Source organism: Volvox carteri, assembly GCF_000143455.1.
Source record: "Volvox carteri f. nagariensis unplaced genomic scaffold VOLCAscaffold_11, whole genome shotgun sequence".
In the NCBI taxonomy this organism is placed as follows: domain Eukaryota; kingdom Viridiplantae; phylum Chlorophyta; class Chlorophyceae; order Chlamydomonadales; family Volvocaceae; genus Volvox; species Volvox carteri.
The window spans coordinates 976357-978177 of NW_003307554.1; the positions used below are offsets into that span (position 1 = coordinate 976357).

The 1821-nt window shown below is 60.0% G+C and overlaps 1 protein-coding gene across 1 annotated transcript in view; it reads right to left on the bottom strand.

Annotated features, from left to right (window-relative positions):
- The window catches only part of VOLCADRAFT_89093 (uncharacterized protein), a gene marked incomplete at both ends in the record, with an annotated part of 16238 nt that overhangs the window by 11481 nt on the left and 2936 nt on the right, over window positions 1-1821 (bottom strand). The window contains 2 exons of the mRNA XM_002948779.1: window positions 1244-1270; window positions 1660-1742. Coding sequence (XP_002948825.1) covers window positions 1244-1270; window positions 1660-1742 — 110 coding nt within the window. The remainder of the gene's footprint in view (window positions 1-1243; window positions 1271-1659; window positions 1743-1821) is intronic.

Here is a 1821-nt window from a genome sequence, read left to right on the forward strand (position 1 = left end):
TTTCGTGTTGCGGCGTCTAGGTGAGATAGGATCTTGGGAACCAGCCGTCTTGGTAGAGCGGTATTGGGGGGGCGCCGAGCTGGCTACCCTCCCCCCCTGTGGTTTCCGGAGGCTTGATCACCCTGCGTTGCCGCAGGGTCTTCCCGTTTGAGTACTTTTCAAGTTAGACCCAGTGCTGTGGAAGGGCGCGGACTTGTGCGGTGTTACCCCCCCGACGGGGGCTATCTCCCCTGGACTAGCCCAGGGAGGGAGAGGCGGAGGAGGGTAGTAGTCTCAGGAGGCTGTTTGGCGTCTTGTGGTGTGAGCTCTTTGCGCTCTTTTTTTTTGCGTGAGGATTTTTGAGCTTGGTGACCTCCCCAGCCCGGGATGACTCGTCGGGCTCCCGGTCGCCCAGGTCCTGGTTGCGAGCTCTCTGAGATGCTCGGTTCGTTCGGTCGGCAGGAAGAGCCCCCCAGTTGCGACTTCGTTTATGTTAGGAGACCAACGGGCATAGATCCCGTCTAGTTGGAGCGCCAAACGAGCGCTGTTGCGTGCCGGCCGTCGTTTCCCGTGCGGCCTGACCCGGGGGCGGAGTGCATGAGACTAACCAGCCGTATGCACCCGCCCCTCGCGCTGTGCTTCGGCCCTGGGCCCCCGGCTTTTCAGCCCACAGTGTAAACCCTAAGTGTAAAACCCTAAACCCTAAAACCCTAAACCCTGCATACATACATACATACATACATACATACATACATACATACATACATACATACATACATACATACATACATACATACATACATACATACATACTACTACCTGGCGCTATCAACCCGGCCTGGCTCGAAGCTGCAAGAGCAGTGGAAACCCAACAGCAACAGCAACCCCAGCCGCAGGCACAGCTGCAGCCACAGCCGCAGCCACAGCCGCAGCCACAGCCACAGCCGCAGTCACAGCCACAGCCGCAGCCACAGCCGCAGCCACAGCCGCAGCCACAGCCGCAGGTACAGCCACAACAGCTGCAAACACAACCACAGCTACAGACACAGCATCAGCTGCAGCCGCAGCTGCAACAGCAGCAACAGCCGCAGCCACAGCTACAGACGCAGCCGCATGAGCAGCAACCCCAACAGCAGCAGCCAGAGATGCCAACGGCGGGGGACATGACGGCTCCAAGCACCCCCAATAGCACTCAGGCGATGGCTATGATCCTAAAGCGGGTCGGATGGCAGATACCGGGCGGCACAACAACCGTCTCACTCACCGCCTGACGGTCCGCCTAGTGACACAGCTGCAATGCGGGGCCACGGAGGAGAAACGGGGACGCTTGATGGCAGCATTTGTGCAAGAAGCGTTGGACCCGCAGGAAACGGCACCTTCCTCCTCAGCGGAAACAAGCCGCTTCAGGGCGACGCAAGCCCGCTTGTGGTCGGGGGTGCGGTGGGAGAACAAAGAAACGCTGTGGCGGCTTGCTGTGGATGGCACCCCCCTGCCCGGCAACAGATACCTAACCCGCATGGTACCCGAGCGATGTGGGTGTGGAAGGTTCGGCAATGCCAGCAACCAGCAATGCTCCCAATGCATGCACCACTTCTGGGAGTGCCCTGTCGCACAAGCTGTCCGGGAGCAAATTGACCGACACCTACAGCCCTCCCAGGAGGCCGCGACAGGCGGCATCACCTGGAAGCAGCTGCGGTTGGTCCAAGCCCCGACAGGCTGCGAACAGGACCCCTGGGATGTGATCGCCCTGGTAGCCCTGTCTGCTATGGAGGTAGGCAGGTGCTGTCTATGAGCAGCCGGAAGGCGACTGGAAAGGGCGGTTAACCCCGTACAACGACGCAA